We start from the raw sequence: 27,976 nt of genomic DNA on the forward strand, positions 1-27,976 counted from the left end.
TTTTACACGGTGCACTTTGCGCCGTCATACACGAATTATATTGTTCATACAATTCCAACAAAAGGAAGACTTATTAATTCATCAAATGGATGTGAAAACAGCCTACCTGGATGGAAGACTGGAAGAGGAAATATATGTGATTCCACCTGATGAAGTTAAGTGACCTTATCAAGGGAAAAGGAGAATATGGCATTTGAAGAAGGGCATATATTGATTAAAGCAAAGTGGCCATTGCTGAAATAAATGTTTGCACAAAAGTTTGATAAAACTAGGCGTGTTATAGTCAAAGCCAGATCCCAGTATATATCATAAAATGAGCAGTGAAGAAATTGCAATCAAGGCCATATGGGTAGATTTTTATTTTTTTTATTTTAACCAATGGTGAAAGCCAGATGGACTTTTTTTTTTAAAGAACAGTTATGTTCAGAATTTAATATGCATGACTTAGGGGAAATTAATCAATACTTCAACATGAAGATTCTGCTTTGAGTACTGTAGAAGCTGAATATATGGCCTTGTCCTCCACTATCCAAGAAGCTCTTTGGATCCGTACACTGATGAGTGAAATAGAATCTCCTCCAACATTAAAGACAACTGTGATATTTTGTGACAATATGGGAGCTATTTAACTTGCAAAAAAGAATGTCACCCTTGTAAGATACAAACATATTGACATAAGGCATCACTTTATAAGACATCATGTGGAACAGGGGAATATACTCCTCAGTTATCTATGCACAGAAGAAATGTTATCTGATCTAACCAAGCCTCTCAAACAAATTTAAAGCAATGTGTACCAAAATAGTGATGAAAGGTGAGGATACAGTGTTTATTGTGTGTGCTTAAAAAAAAAGAATAGTGCTTAACATCTAAGAGTTTATATAAAAATAAAATATATCTGTAAGGTAGGTTGATATAGCAACATATCAAGTATGTATAATATTTTTTTACTTTGTGTCTTTCCTACACCATCTTTTTTCTCTTTGAAGTTTTTGTTATTGCTGTGAGTCAGCTTTTGGATATTAAAGGAAGAAGATCAGTATTCTTGCTATAAAAATTATATCCTAAGTTCATCCAAGATACTAATCAGTATCAAGATGAGTATTTACTTTATTCTACAAGTTATTTAATCAAATTTTGAATGAGTATCTCTCTCTCAAATTTTTGATACACTACAATAGCAGAAAAGAACTTTATCTAAAAAAAGGGTAATATTTTAAAAAACTGTGTATTACATAATTAGAGTAGAGGCTCATTTTAAGTGGAGTGGCTCCCTGGGATATTATATCTCAGTATCTCAGATAGATCATTTCATCCCCTATACTTACTTGGTGAGAATGGGATTCTTATGTTATAACTAATAATTGGTGCCTTTCACATGTGGACTAAATGAGCTTTAACTGAAACTATTGAAATTGCACATAAGTGGTTTTTATAAATAAAAGAAATCATGGTGCAAGTTTTAATAAGTTTTTAATGCCTTTTGAAATATCAACTTTTATAATACATGCAATATAGCAACAGTATTTAAGCAGCTGTTTGCTGCCTCTGATGAACTTGCAGAAATGTAGAATTCATTTTTGAGAAAACACAAAATGCACAAAAGATTTGACAAAATAATTCAAATCACAACTTAACACAAAAAGGTATTGGATCAAATGTTAATAAATATACTATACTGATAATTGTACATTGAATGCTGACTAGCTTACACGGTTGCATTACTTATTTTACAGTGTAGCATTATACATTGTCAGTATGAAATAGTGGACATTATTACACATCTCCGTAAGTATAAACATATACTCTGCCAGCACTGTAGGCAGCTGCAACAATTTCTTTCTTACCATCACCATCCAAGTCAGCTACAACTGATTTGCCTGAAAATAAAAATTTATTTTGATTAAATAATCACCATTTCTGAAGACAAAGAAATTTTACTTCTACACACTGATAACTGTTGTGGATTAACAATTAGAGAAAATGAAGTCTGAATGAAGATTATTAATTCATTCATCATATGTACTGCATAATGAATGAGCACCTTCAGTTTTGTGAACTGAGTCGTTATACAGTACATTAGTGAGGTCAAGTAGCCATCAAGAACTGGATGTATATTAACTAACATGTTAAATTGCTATATACTTTTTGTGCTTACTCAAACTAAATTTAATAAAGCAAAATTAATAGGCAGCCCCCATTTAGAAGACAAATGGTGCTGCTTTTTCATTTATATTAAATAGCTACTACACATCCAATATTGTTGTTGGCTTACTATCTACTTGACTTTGGATTAGTTGTTTCTAACACTTAAGTTGTGCTCAAGTCAATACAATGAGAAATACTTTCAAGGGCAAAACATCCTAAACTAAGTTGCCTGATTACTGTTTTTACGTGTTGACTCAGTTTTAAATTTTCCTGGTTCTAGCAGATTATTTTTGTTTCTCTAAAATCACAAATGAGTCTTGGTGAGACTGAGACAACTGTTTGCTTTGAACCAGTCATAGGCTTATGCAACTATCATTTGAGCTGCATCTGGTAAGGTTGAGACTGGAACCTTCTTTAGTATGGTTATGTCAACTGCAACAACCGTCTTTCAAAGTTATTGGCAGCAGATAATTTGTGTCAATTAAGAGCAAGAATGAGACCAGTGCTGATCCTTGCAGGACATTGACAGTCTCTCATTCCAAGATATGATGAGGGAGTTAATGTTGGTGGCTGGTTCACAGTGGTGATGAGTGAGTCACAGGAAGATAAGACATGTAACATATTTGAAAAAAAATAGTAGCAATAGATTGAGATATAACTTGTGTTGTTAATCAAGTGCAGAAGAGAGGGTGGAAGATGCTCAAATGTAATAAGAAATTTTAGGATACACAACTGAAAAGCTGCAAACAAAGTTACATAACTCAGAAGCTGAGGTAGGAAACATCTGCTCTGGGTATTATGTCCAGTGTAAACGAACAGGCAGTTGTGAAATATTAAAAGTTAAAATAAAAGAAGTATAATATACAGAAGAAATAGAAACCTGGAGGAAATTGGTGATTTCAGCAAAGGTTCATTTAACATCTGCCTGCAGCAGGGTGAGCTCAATAGTGCTTCAGGCCTGTCCTGTCCTCCTGTCACCTCAACCTCCCTCCCCCCCCCCCCCCCCCCCCTCTCCCTGCCCAGCCAGCAACCATCTTTCTCTCTCTGTTTCCTCCCTACACTCTTTCTCCTTTCGTCCACAGCATCTGCACTTGACAAACTACTAAAGCCTCAGAACCAGTACAACAGAGATGGCCAAAAAATGTGTGTTCACTTAGTCGACTAGTTATAGGTGAGTGCAATGGTTTCTCCCATCATCTACTCTGTCTGACAGTTGGTCCAGAAATGGGAGGCTGAACTAAATAGGTACTGTAGACACTTAGGTGTGCTCCTTATTCATTCAGTCATTCATGCATTATGTTCTGTAAATACCAACAAGAAAGAGTGTGCAGGAATGGCGAACAAGTTAAAGAATTCATTGACAGGCTCAAACAGCCACTGTAGGCTACTGTTGTGAATTGCTAACCTTGCATTTTTAATTATGGGGTTTTTGTCTAGAAAACTTTGTTTCCTTTATATGTATTGGTGTAGAGAAGCTACTATTCCCTGTCTTGCACCACTCAGCTCCTGTTTTTAATCTACAATTTCATATTGACAATTTGTGTAACTGTACTGATTTCAGATAATGTTATTAGCTGTCTATAAACTGGAGAGAACTTCTTCTACTTCAATTTAGAATTTCCTGCCTGAAGTCTACTGGCAAACTGTCAAATATTTTTGCACCAGAAACTGTAAACAGGGACACAAAAGATAGAAACAAAGAAAAATTTTACATCAACAGCCACAGAATAGCATGCTATGAAAAGCCTCTGTTATATTTGTGATTAAAATTAGTCAGTCCACTGCCCAGTATAATCATTACTCTTCCCACAGTAGCATTTAAACTTAAGCTTAAGGAATTTCTTTTTCAAAACCTTTCCTACACTTAGAAGAATATTCTAGTATCATAGAGAGTAAGAAGTGTTTTGAAAAAGTATATGAACTGTAGCAAACTATTTGTTAATGATAGGAACAACCGAATGAAGACTTGCGCCATAGGGTGGTGGGGTTTCGGGTTCCACTTGATAGGTCAGGAGTCCACTACACACAGCAGGTGGCTACACAGGTAGCAGGGGTTGTGTGGCATGGACTGGGCGGTTTCTTAGGTTAGATGGCCTCGGGAAAGTACAGAAAGGGCAACAGCCTCAAATAGTGCGGGACAAAGTCAGGACATGCGGGGACCAAGCAGCTATCGGTATTGTAAATGTAAACAGTCAAAGCTGTGTTGTACAGGAACTTCAAGTGCTGATAGAAAGCACCAAAGCTGAAATTGTTATAGGTGTGGAAAGCTGGCTGAAGCCAGAGATAATTCTGCTGAAATTTTAAAAAAAGGATAGATTGCATGCAACCGGTGGTGGCGTGTTTGCCACTGTTAGTAGTAGTTTATCCTGTAGTGAAATAGGAGTGGATAGTTCCTGTGAATTATTATGGGTGGAGGTTATGCTCAACAACTGAGCTAGGTTAATAATTGGCTCCTTCTACCAACCTCTCGACTCAGCAGCATTAGTGGCAGAACAACTGAGAGAAAATCTGGAATACATTTCACATAAATTTCCTCAGCATGTTACAGTCTTAGGGGGAGATTTCAATTTACCAGATATAAACTGGGATACTCAGATGTTTAGGACAGGTGTTAGGGACAGAGCATCGAGTGACATTGTACTAAGTGCACTATCCGACAATTACCTTGAGCAATTAAACACAGAACCGACTCGTGGAGATAACATCTTGGGCCTAGTGATAACAGACCCAAACTTTTTGACTCTGTAAGCACAGAACAGGGAATCAGTGATCATAAGGCCATTGCATCATCCCTGAATATGGAAGTAAATAGGAATATAAAAAGGGAAGGAAGGTTTATCTGTTTAGCAAGAGTAATAGGAGGCAGATTTCAGACTACCTAACAGATCAAAGCAAAAATTTCTGTTCCGACACTGACAATGTTGAGTGTTTATGGAAAAAGTTCAAGGCAATCGTAAAATAAGTTTTAGACGGGTATGTGCCAAGTAAAACAGTGAGGGATGGGAAAACCCACCATGGTTTAAGAACAAAGTTAGGAAATTACTGCGAAAGCAAAGAGAGCTTCATTGAAAATTTAATCGCAGCCAAAACCTCTCAAACAAACAGAAGCTAAACAATGCCCAAGTTGGCATAAGGAGGGCTCTGCGTGAAGCATTCAGTGAATTCGAAAGTAAAATTCTATGTATCGACTTGACAGAATATCCTAGGAAGTTCTGGTCTTACGTTAAATCAGTAAGTGGATCGAAACAGCATATCCAGACACTCTGGGATGATGATGCCACAGAGGATGACACGTATAAAGCTGAAACACTAAAAACCTTTTTCTAAAGCTGTTTCCCAGAGGAAGACTGCACTGCAGTTCCTTCTCTAAATCCCCGCACAAACGAAAAAATGGCTGACATTGAAATAAGTGTCCAAGAAATAGAAAAGCAACTGAATTCACTCAACAGAGGAAAGTCCACTGCACCTGACAGGATACCAATTCAATTCTATACAGAGTACGCGAAAGAACTTGTCCCCCTTCTAACATCTGTGTACCGCAAGTCTCTAGAGGAACGGAAGGTTCCAAATGATTGGAAAGAGCACAGATAGTTCCAGTTTTCAAGAAGGGTCGTCGAGCAGATGTGCAAAACTGTAGGCCTATATGTCTGACATTGATCTGTTGTAGAGTTTTAGAACATGTTTTTTGCTCGCGTATCATGTCATTTCTGGAAACTCAGAATCTACTCTGTAGGAATCGACATGTATTTCTGAAACAGCAATTGTGTGAGACTCAACTCGTTTTATTTGTTCATAAGACCCAGAAAATATTAGATACAGACTCCCAGGTAGATGCCATTTTCCTTGACTTCCGGAAGGCGTTTGATACAGTTCTGCACTGTTGCCTGAAAAACAAAGTAAGAGCCTACAGAATATCAGACCAGCTGTGTGGTTGGACTGAAGAGTTTTTAGCAAACGGAACACAGCATGTTGTTCTCAATGGAGAAACGTCTACAGACATTAAAGTAACCTCTGGCATGCCACAGGGGAGTGTTATGGAACCATTGCTTTTCACAATATATATAAATGACCTAGTAGATAGTATTGGAAGTTCCATGTGACTTTTCGCGGATGATTCTCTAGTATAAAGAGAAGTTGCAGCATTAGAAAATTGCAGCAAAATGCAGGAAGATCTGCAGTGGATAGGCACTTGGTGCAGGGAGGGGCAACTGGCCCTTAACATAGACAAATGTAATGTGTTGCGAATACATAGAAAGAAGGATCCTTTATTGTATGATTATATGATAGTGGAACAAACACTGGTAGTATGCGTACGGAACAATTTGAAGTGGAATGATCATATAAAATTAATTGTTGGTAAGGTGGGTACCAGGTTGAGATTCATTGGGAGAGTCCTTAGAAAATGTAGTCCATCATCAAAGGAGGCGGCTAGCAAAACACTCATTCGACCTATACTTGAGTATTGCTCATCAGTGTGGGATCTGTACCAGGTCGGGTTGACAGATGAGATAGAGAAGATCCAAATAAGAGCTGCGCATTTCGTCACAGGGCTATTTGGTAACCATGATAGTGTTACAGAGATGTTTAGCAAACTCAAGTGGCAGACTCTGCAAGAGAGGTGCTCTTCATCGCGGTGTAGCTTGCTGTCCAGGTTTCGAGAGGATGCATTTCTGGATGAGGTAGCGAATATATTGCTTCCCCCTACTTATACCTCCCAAGGAGATTATGTATGTAAAATTAGAGAGATTCAAGCATGCATGGAAGCTTTCCAGCAGTCATTCTTCCCGCGAACCATACACGACTACAACAGGAAAAGAGGTAATGTCAGTGGCATGTAAAGTGCTCTCCGCCACACACTGCTGGGTGGCTTGTGGAGTATAAATGTAGACGTAGATGAACACAATTGGATCATTTGGTTGAAGTACTCATTTCAGTGCTACCAGTCGATCTGAGCAACTGAATGAAAACAATCGACCAAGTTTTGCATGATGATCGAGTTAATCATTCTTTCTTTTCAAGTGAAAGTAGTTGTAGTTTTTTGTCAGTTGAACCATGTATTTATTAGTTTTTTCAACTGAAACCACTCTTAAGCATTTTAGTTGACTAAGTTATCCATTCATTCATCTTGTGTGAAAACTGTCTGTAGAATTTTCGTTAGTTGGACCAAAGCAGTGGTATATAGCTGGGGTATACATGCTTCCAGACAGTAGCCCCAAACTCGGGAGTGTGTGAAAACATCTCAGGCGGTACACCAAAGTTAAAAAAGCATTTTACTTGTGCATGTGCATTTATTTGTTAACTGAATAGACTAATTTTTCCTTTCAGCTCTTAAATCTGGTTAATATATTCCTGTGGATTAAGTTGTTCTAGAAGCAAGTAACACATGGATATTAACAAGCTGATGTGTCATTGGAGCTAAAAAGTTGAGCATAAAAAATCCCTTGGTGGTATGTGAAGAAGAAAGGGGCATTGCCAAATTTCAGCAACTGTTTGCATTCTGTTTTACTGAAAAGATGTGAGTGATGATGAACATTAGTTAAAAACCTGCACCCTACATACTCCACGTCAGCCTCCTGCTGCTGCTAGGAGTGCAGCCGTCAGGAGGGGATGGTGCAGTTCCTTATACTGTGCCAGCAATCAGGCCACCTCCTCATGACGGATGCACTCCTGACTGCTAGAGATGGGCAGCAGTGGCACCGTGCACCTGGCTCTGAGGACACTGCACCACCCCCAAATGGAAAAAGGCTGAAAATATGTAGACTGAGTGAAACCTCTCAAACCTAGAGACTGTGTGAAAAATTCAAATAACAGACTTAATTATCAGAGACTTGTGTCATTCTACTGTCTCACATTAAGCGAAACTGCTCAAACACGGAGAGTGAGTGAGAAACATTTATATAGCTCACAGGGCCACAGACGCTAGTTTCATTCAATTGTTTCATTTGAGCCCGCATCTCGTGGTCGTGCGGTAGCGTTCTTGCTTCCCACGCCCGGGTTCGATTCCCGGCGGGGTCAGGGATTTTCTCTGCCTCGTGATGTCTGGGTGTTGTGTGCTGTCCTTAGGTTAGTTAGGTTTAAGTAGTTCTAAGTTCTAGGGGACTGATGACCATAGATGTTAAGTCCCATAGTGCTCAGAGCCTTTTTTTGTTTCATTTGACTGATAAAGCTGACTGAATGAAAAAGCAGCCAATGGGCCAATTGGTTGTTAAAACCAGTCAGCTGCCCCATCACTACTACTTATGTGTAATCTTATCAGATGTTAGTCAATGACATATTAAGAAGAACATATTGCTGTGCTGTATATTGAGATTAGTAGCCTTTGGTGTTTCTGTATGTATGTGAAGAATCATTCAATGTTGAAACAAGCATTATTATTATTATTATTACTATTATTATTATTATTATCATCATCATCATCATCATCATCATCATCATCATCATTCTCTTCATCATTATTACTATTATTCGAGCTATGAATTTCAGTCATCCTTAGTTCACTCTTTTTATTAATGAGCAGTACTACTAGGGAGTAAATATATTGGCATGTGATTGCAAGAACTTTTATGATCTGAGATGATAATAATATTTTAAGCTAGTAGCTATTTTCAGAGAAATTTGACTGTACCAACATAAAATGTAGACTTATTGACAAATGCACCCAAATTGTGATTAGAAACTGAATTACATAATGTGTGACATGCCGAACTTGGAAAGCCCATTATAATGAATGAATTGAACTGAATTAAATTTTGTTTCATTCTATAGTATTATGTTGCATGCATAAAGTGTGTGTGTGTGTTATATACTATATATCAAAAACAGAAAACACTCTGTATCGATTATTTCCTAAGGAATAATCACTTTGGTTGCCCTCTTTAAACACCACTGATTACAAAGAAAAACCTATACAAATTTAATTTAATAGGCACACTTTCACCTGCAAAATTTCTTTACCACCAGATAGTTTCTGAGTTTCTTCATTAAGTTAGTATGGTGTATACTATGATATAGGATTCAGAGTAATTTCTTCATAACGTGATACTGAAGTCCTTTTACAAGGATTGTCAATCAGAGGGATATGCTTCATAACTTTTTTTTTCTCTGAGCATTGTGGATGATACATTATCATTCATTTCTGATCCACTCTGAGCTGTCTTCTGTAATATATATTGTTGTTTCATATATCTATAAATAAGTAAAAGTTATGATGCCAAGATTTCTGAAGCAGTTTCTTCATGTTTCAGAAGTGTCCCCCATCCCTTACCCTCAATGTGGATACTCTTTTCATTTTCTGAATGTTAGAGTTTCCCCATACTGTCACTCTGTACTGCGGGTACTGTTGAAGGAATCCATGGTATACTTTGTACAGAAGCTGTTTGTCAGTGTGTTGTGGTAGCTGTTTCTTTATGAACATGACAGTGTTGAGTTTCTTACAGACAGAATTAATACACTGTTTCCATTCAGTTCATTAGCCACAGTAATACCTAATAATTTAATGGTTTCTACTTCTTCCAGCCTTGTTTTGTCCACTTCTAAATCGTTATGCTTGGACTTCACTGAATATATAGTTTTTTTTTCTGGTTTATAACCACTTAATTTTTCCACTGGACTGCAATGTTTGTAGAAGTATATGCTGCTCTCTCAACCTGTTCCACGTTTTGCTCATTGATCAATATTGACAGGTCATAGGCATACAATGTTTTCTTCTCTTTCTGTTCAACATTTCTGTCATTTATAAAGAGGATAAACAGCAATGACCCAATTATGAATCCTGTGCTACTCCGTATTTGATGGTTTGTGACTGGTCTCTGTTCTATATTGTACACACTATTTCCTGTTCCATAGGTATAATTATATCTGTTCTCCTGCTTGTCCTTGAGTGCTATAGCTTAGAATAGATATAGAAATTTTATAGACACAAGATTTTTTTTCATCTAATGCCTGTATAATATCACACCATTAATTGCTGGGGGAAGAGAGGGGGGGGGGGGGGGGGGGTAGGTGTGTGAATTTATGTAATGAAACTTGATGAAAGCATTGAAGTTTTATGTAACCAAGGATGGAAAACAGGAAAAATAACTTGACTTAGCTTATGGAACATAAACCAGAGAGCAAGTGAAAAATCTGAGACTTGTGATGTTACTTATCTACAAGAGTATATGAAAAATGTATCTGATAGGACACAATATCTTACATTTTATATTAATAAAGAACATTATTTAGAATATATATGTGAGGCTATGGTAAAATTGCAGGAATGCTTCAGAAAACACTATCTACATTACTGAACTGTATTGTAAATGGGTTCAGCCTTCACAAGCTGATAATAAAAATAAATAGTAAAATTAAATTCCTGCCTCATCAACAGAAATTGAGAAGACATTAATAATGCAGATGTGAGACACAGAAATTGTAAGTGCAACCACTACAAAACTTCTGAGGACTTGCTCCAGGACAACTGCAAATGAGATACACACATTTACAGTACATTTAGAAGGTTCAGAACAACGTGTTATTTAATGAAAGTGCTTGAAAACTGTTGCCATAAGGAATGCCTGATGACTTGTAATGTGTAAATGTACATTCTGCCCTGAAGGATGAGATCACTTTGAACTCTCTTTAAAAGGACATGAATTCTTACTCTTACATGTATTTTTATTGAGAAATATATGCAGTTTGTTGTAATACATCGATCAAAACTTAAAATATTCATTGTCATAACACAAAATGGAAAATAAGCTTTCATATGCACCAAGTAAACGCCATGTTTGCCAAAAGGGACACTACACTATCGTAAAATTATGAACAACAAGCTGCCTAAAAAACTGTGGCGATAATTATCTCATAAAATTAAAAGTAGCATTGTAAGGATGTTTACTTATGTACCGGTTCTGTAGCTTGAATGTTCCTTCAGAACCTTGGAGCCAATAACATAATCCATATTAGTGTATGTGTGTGTGTGTGTGTGTGATTGTGTGTGTGTGTGTGTGTGTGTGTGTGTGTGTGTGTGATGTACCTTCACTCACAGTGTGCGCAATTTCAGAGCTTGTGCATCCATAAAGTTCGCACACAGGCCTAATCGTAGAGGCACACCTGGGTCAACCCTCTGGCACACTCTTGTGAGCTTCCATGGAAACAGTATTATTTAAGTGATTTTAAATGAGTGTTCAGCCTATTCTTTACCCTGTATTACTGTTGTCCAGTCAATGTATTCAGTGCTGCATACAATGTGTATCTTATGTGTTGCTCTAAAAGGTACTACGTTCAATAAAACGAGTTTGTTTTTGTTACAGCAAGATTCATTTGTATCCTCAACAGTCCAAGTAATATGTTTGTTAGCTAGCTATATGGCAAAATTTCTTGCATCCTCTTAGAGAGACTGTTAGTTGATGAAGAGAGGAAACTGAAGTCAACCTGTTTTTATAACACTTATGCTTTTAATAACTGCTCAGTAATTTGGGTCATCAGTTAACAAATGTGGGTAAATCAGTGACATTAAATAGTGCTTACATGGACACTATTGTAGCTCCATCTCTTAAGCAGTTCAATTGGTAATCACATATTAAATAAAACAGCCATCAATTTGAATTATTATTTGTGTGTGTGATATTGCTTTTGTGTGAATGAACAAGAGCATTGTAAAAAACCAGAAACCGCTCCTAGCATCAAAAAGATTGTCATTCTTAAGTATCACAACACCTTACCTGTTGTAGTAGCTTTTGTGTCCAAATAGACATTTTTCTCATAGCTCCAGTCATTCTTGTCTTGACTTGCTGCTGTGAGAATATAGTGCTTTCCATCATCATCACCTGACAAAAGTATGTATGGCTTTTCCCTATAAGAAAGTATTTCAGTGATAAGTTTTTATTATTGAAAGTGATGAGGACACTAAAACAATGTTTCACAATAAAAAGATGTAGTATCTGTGGTTTTATATTATCATACATCTCACATTAAGAGTTAAATATGGTACAGAACATTATGGCAAAATGTAAATAATTTAGAGGTAAAGGTAACAACTCACTGAAGAGTATAGGTGCTGAGATGTCATCAGGCACAGGAACAAGAGTGAAAACTTAGGTGGCATATCTTTGTGGAAGACCCAGATGACTGTCCTGCTCACCCACCCACCACATACTACTCCATTTCTGTCACAGGCTTATCCTATCACATCACAGGCAGAGTCACCTGTGAAAGAAACCACGTCCTTACCACCTCTGCTGCAATTTTCGCACAGTATTTTATGTGGGCATGACCACCAAATAACTGTCCCCCCAAATGAATGGCTACTGCCATACTGTGGCCAAGAGCAGATGTGACCCCCCCCCCCCCCCTCCCCCCTTGTGGAACATGCTGCTGGGTGCTACTTTAAAAGCCACTCCCCATCTGGATCCTTCCCTCCAGCAACAGATTTTCTGAACTACACGGATAGAAATTATCCTTGCAACACATCCTTTGGTCCAGAAATCCAACTGCCCTCAATCTTCACTAGTCCCCTGCCTCACACACACACCTCCCTTATGACACTCATCTTGCATCCACAACCTCTTCCCACAGTTTCCCCTTCATCTGTTTGGCCCAACCCCCAATCCATTCCCCATGTTTATCATTATTGTGTGTTGCTTGAGCTCAGTGATGCTCATGCCCATGTGTCACATTTCTAACCCGTGCACCTGATAACTTTCACTCCATTATCTGTAGCCCATACAACCAGCAGCCGCTCTCTGAGCCATCAGCACTCCTCACCCAATTCTGTTCCTCACCTCCTTTCTCCTGTCACAAATGTCACCTAACACAGCCTCTCATCCCCCACCCCCCCGTCTACATGCGGAACTGCAGAACTAAGTTATCAGTCTTTTTTAAGTGCTTATCAATGACTCAAAGCCTCTACTATTTGCTAAGTTTTTACTTTTACTCCTAAATTAATGACATTAACAATTCTCTCTCTTAAAGCCTACACCTTTAGGGAAGTCCTGTATTCTCTGAAATTTACTCTCTTATCCAATATTTCAGCAACCTAAGGAATAAATTCAAATCCTAGAACTATCCACCGAACTCATTCTGCAAGCAGATATTTCTTCCATCGTGGTGAAGTAGAACCAGTTAATGATCAAATCATGAAAACAAGAAATCCGTAATTCTAAACACTGTGGTAAAGTTTTTAGACTCAGATGACCCATAAATAAGTTTTCTGACTTGCTTACTCCTAAATATCTGCCTACTCTCACAGCTAAATCTGCCCTGTGCATTCTTTTGATTCCATAATGCTAAGCCTCACAAACAATGTTGTGAACTTAATCAAATACATCATTTTCGACATACTGTAACCGATTTACATGGGTAGACCTACTTTTAGACTTGCTCTATTTAGTCTTTCTATGCGATGTTGAAATTTATCTGTACTAGAAGCAGAAGTACAACTTCATCATAAAAATCAAAACCATTCAGATATGTTCTGACTTTTTCTTTGCCATACTTTATTTTCTATTGTTTCATCAGTTATTTTTGCAATCTAGGTATTGAGTTATTAGCCCATTTTGTAACATTGCTGGTATTTTGCATAATGGTACAGGCATAATCAAACCACATAATTTACAGTTATGAAAGAAATTAACTATTAATACTAAGTATGTAACATAATACATTTACAATCATGGGATATTAAAATAAACTAGTAGTAGTAGTAGTAGTAGAGGGGTTTTGGGCGCACGACAGCAAGGTCTTCAGCACCCGTTCAGTAACATAGTGAGACGGGTGTCAAGAAAAAATCCCAGAACAGGAATATAAAACGAAAGAGAAAACATGGATAACAATCGTTGAAAAACATGTGCTCACCCACACCAAAGCGTGGGATGAAGCAGCGCGTCAGCAGTAAAACATGGACAACACAGGAAGGAAATGTTAGAGGGAGCTAAAACAATGTAGCAGATGGAAGTAGCTGGCTGACCGCAAGGAAAAAAGGGGAGGCGTCAGCCACTCTGCAATACACTAAAACCTCCAGCCTAAAAGTTTAGGCCAGAGTCCAGACACATCACAAAACTTAAAAACCCTAGACACACACGTCTCATCATTAGCTAAAACAGAAGGCAAAGGTGTAAAGCAGTTACAATGTGCTTGGTGCACAGTACAGCAGTCCTCCCTTGTGGTTGTTAGATGTGGTCTACTGGAACTTTGACAGCAAATATGCCTGACCTCATGTTCCCATCTTCGCCAACATATCCAAATGCCCCATAAATCTGGACAATGCATGATTCAGTCGACTGGCTAAATTGAGACCCACTGTGCCCCTCAAACTGTGCCAGGTGATCATAAGACAGTCTTCCATAAGTATACCCTATCAGTCCAGGTAACAGCACTAAACATGAACAACACTAATGCACTCTGGCGGCTGTTGTACTTCTCACAGAGAGCTGCAATTCTAATCATTTACATTCCTGTCAATGGTGTGTACATGTACAAATTTACATTGACATCCTACCACATCTTCTGGGTGCTTAATTTATCATCCATTGCATGTAAAATTTGATGGTCATATACTCTGAAGTACAGGGATTGTAAAAAAAAAATTATCTAGTACCTTTTATGTGATCTCATCGAGGAAAGAAAAGAGTAAATACTTATGTTATTGTGTTTTATCTTGTAAAAAACTTGGTTTAGCATTATAGTGGATATCACTTAAACACAGTATGATAGTATGCAAAATATTTTTTCAAAAATTGTAAATTTCATCAAATCAACTCTTTTCTTCCAAAATTTTCTCCCTCTGTGTACCAAATCCTCCTCACCTGTTGAAACTCTAAACAGTTTATTATTTTCACAAAAGTTCATTACTAAATCATTTACTTAAGGTTTCAGCTTCATTCCTCTTGTCAGGCTAGGTTCTGCCAAGAAACTCTATTTGCTAAAAAGATTCAGTGCACTGTATAGTAAGAAATTTCAAAAGCACTCTGAATTTATTATCAGGAACAGTTCAGTGATGCAGAGCCAGTCAGCAGGTGAATTTTTTTATTCTCTGTATATTGGTGTATATTGTTCCTTATGTTATTGAGCAGTAAGTCTATTTCAACAGCTCCAGTATTTACTAATGATGTATCATTTTCTGCACTTCAACATCTAATGCAACTTTTTACATCTTCTGACAGTTTTTGAATTTTAACTTTTGCGTATTCCTTTTTACAGTCCTCATTAAGTGCACATAATTTCAAAAGTGAGCACTTTCATGTAAGAAGTATTAAAGATTTTGTACACCAGAAAACATGGATACCAACATACAAATATTTGTTGTTTTTTGTTGTGACTATATAACTTATATTGCTACTTATTCCTTAGGTTGTAAACAGAATATTATTTATTAAAATGAATAATAAAATTGAAAATATAAAATTATAAGAAACTGTCTTTACAAATATTGGGACAATAACAGATTTTGAGAGACACCAAAATAAACAACTGTCCCAAAATTTCTTATATAGGAGTAAATATAATATAAAGGACTGAATAACCATACTAACTCATTTTACTGAGTAACAGCTCATATTTTGAGGAGAAATTTTGAAAAAATATTTTGCATACTATCATACTGTGTTTAAGTGATATCCACTATAATGCTAAACCAAGTTTTTTACAAGATAAAACACAATAACATAAGTATTTACTCTTTTCTTTCCTCGATGAGATCACATAAAAGGTACCAGATAATTTTTTTTTTACAATCCCTGTACTTCAGAGTATATGACCATCAAATTTTACATGCAATGGATGATAAATTAAACTATTGTAATTTATTTTTCAAATGTTAGAAAGCGTCATTTTGTCTCATTGCAGTGTTAAAAATGTCAAAACTACCAAACCTTAAAATGACATAAAATGAAAATAGAGAAAGGTAAAATGCTAAAATTTGCTGTGATTACTATTCTGTCTATGGAGAGCAAATATGGTCAGTGAGAAAATGTTTTTTTGGTCTGAGTGCCATGAAATGAGCAAATGTTTTTTGACCAGAGATGTAAATGATTAAATAATACAAAACTAATAAAAATAATAATCACACTTACCCTGACTGCTCATGTTCGTCAGAGATGTAAAACAAGTGCGCAGCACCAGGAGTCATAGACTGACCTCCCAGAATGAAATTAGCCTCAAATCCTTCAGCAAGTGTGTGTCTCTCAAAAGTTCCTGTTCTGAAAAATGACGAAACTTCACATAGTAAAGAAGCAGACCTTAACATAGGTAATTAATGCGCCATAAAAAGAAAAGCATATATGAAAAATATTTTGTGTGTAAAAATGAGAGAGACATAGAGAAGCCTAATATTTATCACAGTTTTACTTGCCATTTGATACAGCAAGGAAACCTTTATAGCTTGGTTCAAATCAAATGGCTCTGAGCACTATGGGAGTTAACATCTGTGGTCATCAGTCCCCTAGAACTTAGAACTACCTAAACCTAACTAACCTAAAGACATCACACACATCCATGCCCAAGGCAGGATTAGAACCTGTGACCACAGCGGTCACGTGGTTCCAGACTGAAGCGCCTAGAACCGCACGGCCACACTGGCCAGCTTTATATCTTGAAGTACGATAATACTACAATTTTTATTGGCTGATCAGCATGTTCATACAACATGAATTGCTCATCAATGAAGATGCCTTGGAAATTTAGTCATGATTTGAATTGCATCTTGTTGTGTCAAGTTGTGGTTCTAGATCAAAATGTTTGTACTATCACTTGACAATTACCTCTATATGTTTATTTTTTGTGACTGAAAGAGTTTAGAGAGATTGAGTTCACATCAGCTATTACTCTTCTGTCCACCCATGGTAGCTTAGTTGTCAGCGCAATGGGATGTCATACCTAATGGCCTGGGTTTGATTCCCGGCTGGGTCAGAGATTTTCTCCAATCAGGGACTGGGTATTGTGTTGTTCTTATCATCATCATTTCATCCCCATCAACATGTAATTCACTGAAGTGGCGTCAACTCGAAAGACTTGCACCAGGCAAATGGTCTACCTGATGGGAGGCCCTAGCCACATGGCATTTCCATTTTATTATTCCTCTTGCAGGCCATTGCTGACAAACAATTAAGGGGACGAGTGACACACCATAAGTTGGTTTGTGGAGTATATATGTAGATATAGGTGCATCTGTAGATAAGAAAATGAAGGCATGTTATAGCTCAAGATTGAAGCTTTGAGTATTTAGGTCTGATATATAATATTTCTCCATGAGATTGGTGTTAGACCTATGTCTGTTATTGAGATAATAGTAATTAGTTATTTGTAAAGTTTGTTATTTATTTGGGTAGATGGCTAGTTAACTGCGTCTTCTAAGAACAATATTTTCTGTATTTTTCTGTCATCTCTAACATGTTAGGTGATATATGAAAATAATATACTTTTCCAGTGCACATTATACTAGTGTCCTTTCTGTAGAGCACCCTATATAAAATCTGCACTAAAATTAAGTCATCATATCATTGTATGTAATACTGACAGTAATCCTATTAGATTTTGATACATACACTGCAAATCAGAGTGAAGTGCATGTCCCTAATTGGTGTAAGAGATTTTGTGTTTGCATCTACATCTGTACTCTGCAAAGCACCATGAACTGTATGGGGGATAAGTTACAGTCAAGCTGACATTGGCTCTTTCAAAATATTTCAACAATTTTCCTAGTTGTCTTCACCATGTGTTGAGGAGAGATTTTGGGGCTTCCTGTTTGGACTACAACCTGTCACACAAAACCCTTAATTAAAAAGCCTCTTATCTATGAGCAAAGGAGAGCATTAAGATGTTTTCTGATGTGATTTAAGTTAACTGAGTGTTAGACCTCACACTTTACTTAATTTAAAACCTCTGTACCTGTTGATTGTATTATCCATCACTCTAATCTCAATTGTTTTCCGTATTCCACTGTCCCAGAAATTTGGCACCTGCATCACAATGTTGGCTATATTAGTCTGGGGTGGCTATATTAGTCTCACGTAATACTTATGTTCTTTAAATATTTGTCTAATCATTCTTATGGTCTCTCTTGTAACATTTTCATCAATTAAACTTTTTTATGCTTCTGCAAAGCTTTATCTTAGATTTGAATTTTTATTGACTGTTTCATTAGTTATCGACACCAGGAAGCAGTCAACTGCAGTTTGGTAGGAGTCAAAAGAGTGAACAATGAAGTCAGCATTCAACAACTAGTGAAGTCATCAAAATTTCATGAAACAGAAAATGACAAATTGATTGGAACTCCAAAAACTTATAAACTTTCAGATATAAAGATAGAAGGATCATAATGTCCCCAACAATTTTATGAGAAACTATCTGGACATCATTTATCTTCACTTTTGTGAATGGGTGGCACTATAGCATGTTTATATTTAAATATTTTAGCCTGATGGGGAATGTTTAATACTTGCTAACAAAAATAGTACCATCAATTAGTAACTCTTTCACTTCTAGAAGAGTTTTCTATGTACTGGTTTGAGCACTGGCTTGTTATCACCTAATGTGGACACCTGCACTGAATGCAACATCTTCAAACTGCTAACAAATGCTGTGTTACTTGAACCACCTGCCTGGTCCTGTACTGAATATTTCTGGCATGCTAGCAGTCATGAATTTTGTCGCTTGAGTTTTGTCATCAGCAACATTAACTGTATACAGTGATTGCAGAAAAATATAGAGATTTCCAATTTCTAGTTTGTAAGCTTCTTAGAAAACTGGTGCCTATAAGGATAAAACCACAGAGGTGTTATAATTTCTTTTTTCCATAAGAATTATATGACTGTTGTTAGTTTTCAAATTGAGTTTATAAAGAATGATTGAAAAGTTTCCATTTGAGGGTATTACTGCAATGTAGCAGGGGATTAGTGTGGCATTCATTTCTTTCCAGTGCATGTGTAGCAGATACGGAAATGTGAACTTTGGCAACATTATTACCTAATGCATTCAAATGGGACCAATGTGCTGTTGTTCTTTCTTGGCTGCTAAAGGACAACATTGGTAGACATCCATTGGAGAATGAAGAATTTTTGTGGAGGAGCATGTCTGTCGAAAAGCACGACAGTGGAATGGTATGTCTAGTTCTGTACTGGATGCTGCTGCTTCATGATAATGCATGTTCCCAAATTGCAAATGTCATAAAGCAGAAGTTATGCAACATAAAGTGGGAGACACTCTAGGACCCATCCTATAGTCCTGATCTGTCCCACATGATTAGCATGCCTTCAGTTCCTTAAATATGGCCTTTAATGGTCGATGATTCTTGTCAGATAAGCGTGTCCAGCAAGTAGCTATGGACATCTTTATGCAGCAGGACATAGTGTTTTACCAAATAGCTATCTTCAACCTGGTGCATCAGTGGGCTCATTGTGTCAAAGCTCATGATGATTTTGCCTGTTGCCATAAACGTTCTGGACTGTATGGCCTTCAAATGGAAATTTTGTTGTCGCCCCTTATAGTAAGCTATGATAAAAGTGATTCTGTTGTTCACTGTTACTTCATTGCTACCTACTCCAAAAACCTGCTTCTGTCATATACTTGTGTTCCTCACCATATTAGTTTAAGAAAGCAATAAATAAGTTAATAGTTACATAGATAGATTTTTGTACCTCTTAACATGCTACTGTATGATGGACTGCAAATTACAATGTTTGGTATTTTTCTTATGAAGAACGTATACCAGAAACTACATGGGTGCTTTATAATATTTTTGTAGTGCAAAACACTCTATTAAAAGATCCAGTGAATGAGATATTCAAAACTTTATAATTTCATAGCCACATTTTCTGATCCACAGTAATAACTGCTGAATGAGACCTGTTTGGTAGCATCATGTATGATTTGTTCCTTATACAGTAACAGTCTGAATGCTCAGTGAGAAAAGGAACAAATTTATTTTCTGTAATATTTAGACCACAAAAATAATATTACAACAAAGCAACTTTTGCCATTGTATTAGTAACTTATTGACGATTTTCTTAAGTTTTTAACAACTTCTTGTGAACTAAAGATAGTTGGCTGAATTTTTAGATATAAATTTTAAAAAAATAACTTAAACATTAGTCTCATGCAATATTTTGTGTAATGTAATATCTTGTACAGACATCTTTTATTAACCTGACACATTCCACATCATTACGAAGTGTCGTATCCATGATCTATGGAACAAGTATTAATCTAATCTAATCTAACTGTCTGCAGCTGAAGTATGCTAATGCAATCATTGTAAATCAAGATAAATTCACTGAAGTAGTTACCAGCTGTCATTTATCTATATATATAAAGGCCAGTGCAAGGTAAAAGAGGGATTTTTTTAACTTAGTGAGATTGAAGTTGTTATTTGAGAGCAAGCATGTCAGTTGTTACAAAGGTGATGCACAAAGTTGTGGATAAATGGAGGGATACGAAAATAATATTGGTGAGTCACAGCTGGAATCAATAGACTCATACAAATACCAGGGTGTAACATTTAACAGGGACATGAAATGGTACAATCACATCAGTTCAGTCATAAGTGAAGCAGGTGGTAGACTTCAGTTTATTGGTAGAGTACAGGGGAAGTGCAATCAGTCTACAAAGGAGATTACTTACAAATCACTTATGTGACCAGTTCTAGAATGTTGCTCACATGTGGGACCCATACCAAATAGGACTGATAGGGGATACTGAACATTTACAGAGGTCAGCATGAATGGTTGCAGTTTTGTTTGACCCATAGGAGAGTGTCACAGAGATGTTGAAAGATCTGAAAAGGCAGACTCTTTGAAGGTAGATGGAAACTATCCAGAGAAATTCTGCCTAAAAAGTTTCAAGAGCCAGCTTTAAATTATGGCTCTAGGAATATACTAATCCCCCCCACTCTCCATATATTGTTCCCATAGGAATCAAGAGCACAAGATTAGATTAATTGCAGCACGCTCACAGGCATGTAAAGAATCAGTGTTCCAGTGCCCCATAGATGAATGTAATGGGGAAAAGCCCTGACAGCTGGTGCAGTTGGACATATCCTCAGCCATGCACATCCCAGTAATTTGCAGAGCATAGAGGCAGATGTAGATTTAAGTGTTGGGCAGTAATATTATATCATAATTTTATGGTTTTCTCAATCTATGGAATACTACAGATGAAAATGAAGAATGCTAGTATGATTTATCATCTGGTTGGGTCGTGCCTTCTGTAGTGTGGAGTAAAATGACATGACCATTTATGCCTATGCATATTTATTTAAAAAGACCATTGCAAAGACAGGGTGTAAGACATGCACACCAGCTTTTTTTACTATACTACTGGGTGGTTATAATTAAAGTGCTGCTACTCACAGAGATCCAGTGTTAGCTGCAATTATCACATGTCAATGAAATTTGGTAGATATTCTAACGCATTAATGTGGGACCAATTTACACTGGAAAAATATTAATTTCAATTTTGGTCACCAAATTCAAATCTGGTGCTGTGAATGCAAGAAAGACATACTGAAGTGTTCCCACATGTAATGGATTTGGAGTTGGATGTGGGCAGAAAAGGTACCAAATGAGAAATGCATAATGTTGATTTTATTACTAACGCCACTATACAATTTGTTCAGTATGAGCACCGAAGCCGTTGACAAGATGCTGCATCCATACAATGACATGATCAACAGCTGCTCGCAACAGTTCTGGTGGAATCTGACCAACATGTTCCTGCATATTGGCCTACACTCGAGGTACAGACTGAACACGTTCCTCGTAAATGTGTTCTTTTAGATATCTACAGGACCAAAAGGCACATGGATTTAGATCAGGTGATCTTGTAGGAAAACCTCTGGAGATAAAATATTCATGGAAGATTACATTAAGCAGATCTTTCAATAGGCAATTGACATGAGGTGGTGCCCCATATTGCATGAAAACAGTGGTTTCTAAAGAGCTGCTCTCTTCCAAAGCAGAAAACACATGCTGTATAAGGAGGTCTTGATAATATGCAGATGTCACAATATACCTCATATGCCCTCTGGGTGTGCTCTCTTCAAAAAAGAATGGGCTGAGAATAAAGGTGTTTATCAATCCATACCACAGTCACATATGGTGAGTGCAATGGCTCTTCACACACAATGTGCAGCTTAACCCCAAATTTGACGTTTCAATTGCTACACTGTCTGGATCTTGTGAAGGTACCAGTGTAAAATAGACCACAAAACTTTCTGTATTGTTGACCACGGGATGGACAATTCTCATGACACTGCATGAACACTAGCACTACTCAGGGCACATGCTGCATGGTTAATTACAGCAACAGCAAACTTGTCAATACCTTCCACAGGGATAGGACACCTTCCTCTTTCAGATACCACACCACACCCACCCATGTTTTTGAATTCCATTATCATTTTCTTTGAACCATTTAATGACACTGGGCCTCTCCTAAGACTGTTGAGTTAGCAATACTCTCTCGATGCAGCACTGTAATTGCTGACATCCACATAAACTAGTTTCATTAATAGCACGTGGCCTCTCTTCTTGGTAGCCATATTGTTCAATCATGTAATGGCTTGTCATATTGCAGTGTGGGTGTCAAACCATCATACAAATAGTGCAGAGAGATAGATATGCACCTGGTGGCCAAAATTGGAACTAATATTTTCCTGTTGTAATCAGTTTCATATTAACACATATGATATCTACCAAGTTTCAATGCCATATGATAATTGCAGCAAACACTGTGCCTACATGAGTAGCTGCAGTTTAATCATAACATCCTGGTACTTAATGTGTAGTACTCATAATGCTAAATACCACCAGAGTAATTATTAGTAACTCACCTGAAGTCTTCTGGTACTGTATAAGCAAAAACATTTCCATAGCTGCCATTATAGGCAGTAACAATTATTTCTTTTACACCATCAAGGTTAATATCCCAGTAATATAAATCAAAAGGTTGACCGATTGTATCATCTACAACCACTTCTTGTAACTGCAACAAACAGTTATATCACATACATTAGAAGCCTCGCAAATTTTATCATTAAAATAAGTAACAGAGTAACTATGATTCAGGTATTTGTAAATGAATGGCCCTTTATTACCTACACAGTTCATTCACCAGTGACTTGCTGTTTTGTGCAAATATATCTAACATATGCACACCAATTCAGGAGATCTGCAAAGTGCTCTTGCAGTATTTTACAGTAGATGCAGTCATTGACTGCTTGAACACCTGGGAGGTGCACATAGCATTGAGAAAACGTCACCTTGTGTTGTATTGCACACCCAAAATTCAAATGTTTTAGCCATAGTATTTCCAGTTTCTTATTAAGATACTACAAAATAGTTACTGATAGCTACTGAGATAGACTGGGTTCAATGACTTTTAGTAAAATGCTCGTTGATATCTGTAAAATAATCAAAAATAAGGGAAACTGATACTGTCTGTAGGGGGTGACAAATCAAAATAACCTTCTCTAAATAATAATAGTGAAAGTAATCGAAATGTAGAAGCTTCTCAAGGATCAGCAGGACACAGAACAGGACACGACACAGAATATGACTAAAAAACTTTCTCATATTAACAAAACACTAACTGTGATGCAAGTGAATTTATGTAGCATTAGGAATAAATTGTTGGAATTGGAGCATTTCTGCGTTGATAAGAAAGTAGATGTTATTTGTGTATCAGAGCACTGGCTGAGGAGTAATGAGGTAGATTGCTTTATTCCTCAGGGATATGTTGCTGCAGATGTGTAGTGTCGGGAAGTGAAAAAAATGGGGGGGGGGGGGGGGGGGGGGAGGGCAGGCATTTTTGTCAAAGAGGGTACAATATTCAGAAAAATTGATATTAGCCCATACTGTTCTGAAATGGATGGGGAATTCATCTGTGTAAATCTTGTGGATCATAACCTAATTATTGTAAGTCTCTACAGATCACCAAGGGGTGACATGTCTGTTTTCTTTGAGAAATTTGAATTAATAATGGAAAAGTTGTTAAAATCTAAATCAAAAATTGCTGTCTGCGGGGACTTCAACATAGAAATGGGAAATGATTGTGAGCAAGCCACAAAGTATTTTTTCAACCTCCTCAGAATGTTCAATCTATATTGTAGCAATAGAAATGCCACACGTGGTGGAGCATGTATAGATAACATCATTGTTAACTTTGATAGGGATTTGTACACTGTCAGTATTGTAGGTGGGGGATTTGCAGACCACGATCCAATACTCCTCACACTCAACCTGAACAAAACTAAAGGACTCCCCTCCAACACTAGTGCCAATGCTAAGGAAAAGGTGACTTGGGTTAGAGGGCAGAAGGAAGAATTGGTATACCAGTTCATTCAGAAACTCAGAGATATTAACTGGGACTGTGTATATAACTGTCAAGTGGGAATAAATAAGACTGAAGCTGCTTTTGAGAACTTCATTAAAATATATTTAGATTTGTGGTATTCTTGTTCTCCTCTTATAAAAATCAATCATAAAAGTCGACCTAAAAAGAAAAACATTAAGTGGTACACAGATGAACTTACCAGTGTGAGGGAAAATATGTTATCATTGTACCACATGTATAAAAATTCTCTTAAATATGGAACGGAGCAGAAAGATGAATTGTACAAAGCGTATCTTGAATGTAAGCGAACCTACAGAACTAAGCTTAGAATGGCAAAAAGAACAGCATACGAAAGATACATTGAAGGGGCTACTAATAAGTGCAAAGCTGCATGGAATGTTGTTGCACAAGAGCATTGCAGGAATGATGAACATAGCATAGCTCTTGACCCAGATGTAGTCCATCGTTTTTTCATGGACTCTGTAACTGATATTAGGAACAAAATTGAAACAACAAACACTAATGCAAGTGATCTACTTAAGCAAACAGAAGCTGGGAACTATACCTTTAAATGGAGGACAATCACACCCACTGAGATCACAAAGGTAGTGGCAAAATTCTCAAACTCCAAGAGTATGGACTACTCTTGGTTGTCCAATAACATAATTAAAAAAACAGTCCATATAATTAGTGAACCATTGGCCTTTCTGTTTAATAGGTGTCTAGAGTTTGGAGTTTATCCTACAACTCTAAAAATATCGAAAGTTATCCCAGTGTATAAAAAAGGGGACAAACAAGATCTCAAAAATTACCGACCAGTTTCAATACTTCCCATTTTCTAGAAAATATTTGAATCTCTTATTTATAACCAACTAAACTACTACTTTGAGTCACATAACTTACTCTCTAATAGTCAATTTGGCTTCCGCAAGGGAAGAAATACCACCAATGCTGTTCTTTCAATTGTGAATGAAGTAATAACAGCCTTTGAGAATAAAAATAAAGCATCACTTCTTTTATGCGATTTAAGTAAGGCATTTGACTGCATTTCTCATGATATCTTACTTGCAAAACTCAAATTCTATGGTGTACAAGACTCTGCATTGGCAGTAATTGAATCATACCTAAACAATAGGAAGCAGTTTGCCTCTGTCGGAAACAAAGACTCACAATTGCTAGATGTTAAGACAGGAGTTCCACAAGGTTCTGTCCTTGGGCCCTTCCTTTTTATAATTGCAGTCAATGATTTACCCCATTGTATCCCCAATACTGTTATCTGTTATGCTGATGACACAACTTTGCTTGCTCAGCATGAGAACATGTCATTTCTGGAAGATATGATGCGAGATGGCCTGGAAGCGGCACTAAATTGGTTCTCATCAAATACACTGCTTTGCAATCCTGATAAAAACCAGCAGATTATACTTGGATTGTCAAAAGAGATAGAGGTGAAAGCAGTTCAAATTCTAGGAATTCATGTAGATTCTAAGTTAACGTGGGAAACACACATCAACCATATCTGCACAAAATGGTCTCAAGTTATGTATTTAATGTGGAAACTGAGAAGCCTAGTGACGAAAGAATATTTAAGAGTTATTTATTTTGGACTCTTTCAGTCACAAATAGAATATGGACTGCTGATATGGGGACACTCTCTTCACATCACTGAAGTTCTAAAAATTCAGAAGAAAGTGATAAGGGCAATGAGCAATTCTGGTAGATTAGAGCACTGCCGGCCACTGTTCATTCAGCTGAAAATATTAACAGTTATTAATCTTTATATATACACCTCAGCATTGTATGCAAAAAAACAATATAGCAGATTTCGAAATGAGAGAAAACATACACCACCATAATACCAGAGGCAAAACAAAATTAGACATACCTAGGCACAGGATGACAAGAACAGGAAGTGCCCATCTAATCAATAGTATAAAAATATTTAATAAACTTCCATTTTCTTCTCGGTCGGCTCACATAAGTAGCTTCAGGAGCAAGCTACTAAAATGGTTACTAATCAATCCTTTTTACAATATAACAGAATTTATGAATATAAAATCAATTGACATTAATTTTTAAGTATTTCATTATGTGATGTCACTGAATGTATTTATCTTATGTTTTGGTGTATGTTAGCATCTATGGCTACTATTTGCAATGTTCATTTAGCTGTAAGATATTATTCAACGAAAGTGTTATATTATATCCATGTAAATTGCCTATTCCACCTCAGGTGGTCAATGGTGAATAAAGAATATGAATATGAACAGATAACCACTCATCACACATGGAAAATACAGAAAATTCACAAAGTAGAAGATATAAATAGTTAGAGACCACTGCTCATATCATAAACTTAAGTTCTTCTCTTTTTCTGTTGCTGCAGTTTGGCTGGAATGAGTACTGTTCTCAATTTGAGTGGATGGAGGAACAAATATATTGGAGAATGGGCATAAGGCAGAAGAGAAACAGGTAAGCAGACAGTATTAGAAAGACATGTTTCTAGAAGACATGGCAGCTCTTTCATTTGGGTATCATGATAGTGGCTAGCTTACACATATGAAAGAGAGATGGTGAGAGACAGGATCTGTACTGAAGACTGATGACAAAGTGGGGAAGCCAATGTTAGATATCATTTTGTCCACAAACTTAGTAAGTTTTTGGGTGATTCACAGTTTACCCCAGTTCCAGTGAAGGAGTGACGTGCATATTATGAAAACAAATTTTGACACTTCCAAACATTCAACAACATCAATAAAAGATTCTGGTCTATCTTATGTTACAAATTGTAATTTCCATTGCAAGACAGAGAAAGTAATTAGCCTTTCCTTCTCATCCTATCTAGTAAGTCTCCCCAACCCAGGGTTCTGGTGACTTTTCTGAACTGTACCCCTTTTCCTAAATCTCTCCAGTCCTTTTTTAACCCTCTTCCTTCCCCTTTAACTGTTTTGCCACAAGAGAGAGCCACTGGCTTTGAAACTTGTAAATATTAAATCTTTTTGTGTGTGTATTCTCCTGGCATTACTCAGTGAGTAGTTTTTTTATCTATCCATTTACATTACAAATACTTAGTCTAATATACAGGTCATGAGTAAGTAAACTTATGTGTTGTACAAGTGAACTACCATTAAATGTCAGCATAAAGAGATCCTATACTAACCACAGAAGGGTTTTGCCAGAAATTTGCATTGTCAGTTCCATAGTATATTGTGACCTTTTCATTCCAGAATTCACCATTGAGCTGGACATCATAGGCTGTTCCACCAACTGGCAACTGCTCAATCTGAAAATGTATATCAGCTCCATCTTCGTTTATCATATGCTGAGTCCATCCTTCCAACTGACTGTTACCTGGATTCTCAAGCCACAGGAACTGTTTTGTTACACTGCCTGAAGCATTGTAATTGAACAGAATTGTGGTAAATTGAAAAATAATAAATGATTATAATTATAATCAGAAGCTCTAGTAATATTAACAAAGGAAAACATGACAGATAAAACTAATAAACTATGAGACAGAATT

General features: G+C 36.8%; 1 protein-coding gene and 1 long non-coding RNA gene across 3 annotated transcripts in view; one reads left to right on the forward strand and one right to left on the reverse strand.

Moving 5' to 3' along the window:
* On the forward strand, positions 1-27,913 carry LOC126335326 (uncharacterized). 2 transcript variants are annotated; one of them, XR_007564858.1, is made up of 4 exons: positions 1-905; positions 19,043-19,223; positions 26,840-26,925; positions 27,681-27,913. It is a non-coding gene; the product is annotated as an uncharacterized LOC126335326 (long non-coding RNA). The 2 variants fall into 2 exon arrangements; XR_007564857.1 differs by lacking the exon at positions 19,043-19,223.
* The window catches only part of LOC126335320 (uncharacterized), a 40,150-nt gene continuing 13,630 nt past the window's right edge, over positions 1,457-27,976 (reverse strand). The window contains exons 5-9 of the mRNA XM_049998477.1: positions 27,614-27,843; positions 22,952-23,103; positions 16,200-16,325; positions 11,853-11,983; positions 1,457-1,880 (exon numbers count right to left, since the gene is read on the reverse strand). Coding sequence (XP_049854434.1) covers positions 1,777-1,880; positions 11,853-11,983; positions 16,200-16,325; positions 22,952-23,103; positions 27,614-27,843 — 743 coding nt within the window. The 3' untranslated portion in view covers positions 1,457-1,776. The remainder of the gene's footprint in view (positions 1,881-11,852; positions 11,984-16,199; positions 16,326-22,951; positions 23,104-27,613; positions 27,844-27,976) is intronic.

Source organism: Schistocerca gregaria, chromosome 2 (genome assembly GCF_023897955.1).
Source record: "Schistocerca gregaria isolate iqSchGreg1 chromosome 2, iqSchGreg1.2, whole genome shotgun sequence".
NCBI classification, from domain to species: domain Eukaryota; kingdom Metazoa; phylum Arthropoda; class Insecta; order Orthoptera; family Acrididae; genus Schistocerca; species Schistocerca gregaria.